Consider the following 203-nt stretch of genomic DNA (forward strand, 5'->3'; position numbering starts at 1 on the left):
TTGCTTGGGGGGACGCCCCGCCCCCCCCCCCCCCCCCGCCGCTCACCTCGCCCCCTCGCTCCGCTCTCCCGCCGTGTTGTAGTTCACGGTCATCACCTTCACCGAACTCTTGAAGATAACGTCGCCCTGGCTGAGGTACTGCAGCGTCCGCCTGATGGGGAACCGGCCTTTCATCGGCATGGCGGCCGGCCGGCGCCCCCCCC

At 70.9% G+C, this 203-nt stretch overlaps 1 protein-coding gene across 1 annotated transcript in view; it reads right to left on the reverse strand.

Annotated features, from left to right (window-relative positions):
• The window catches only part of MRPS25 (mitochondrial ribosomal protein S25), a 1,496-nt gene extending 1,300 nt beyond the window's left edge, over positions 1-196 (reverse strand). The window contains exon 1 of the mRNA XM_010162742.1: positions 47-196. Coding sequence (XP_010161044.1) covers positions 47-180 — 134 coding nt within the window. The 5' untranslated portion in view covers positions 181-196. The remainder of the gene's footprint in view (positions 1-46) is intronic.
• Between the last annotated feature and the right edge of the window lie 7 nt (positions 197-203).

The sequence above is a fragment of the Antrostomus carolinensis genome, unplaced genomic scaffold (assembly GCF_000700745.2).
Source record: "Antrostomus carolinensis isolate BGI_N321 unplaced genomic scaffold, ASM70074v2 scaffold22902, whole genome shotgun sequence".
In the NCBI taxonomy this organism is placed as follows: domain Eukaryota; kingdom Metazoa; phylum Chordata; class Aves; order Caprimulgiformes; family Caprimulgidae; genus Antrostomus; species Antrostomus carolinensis.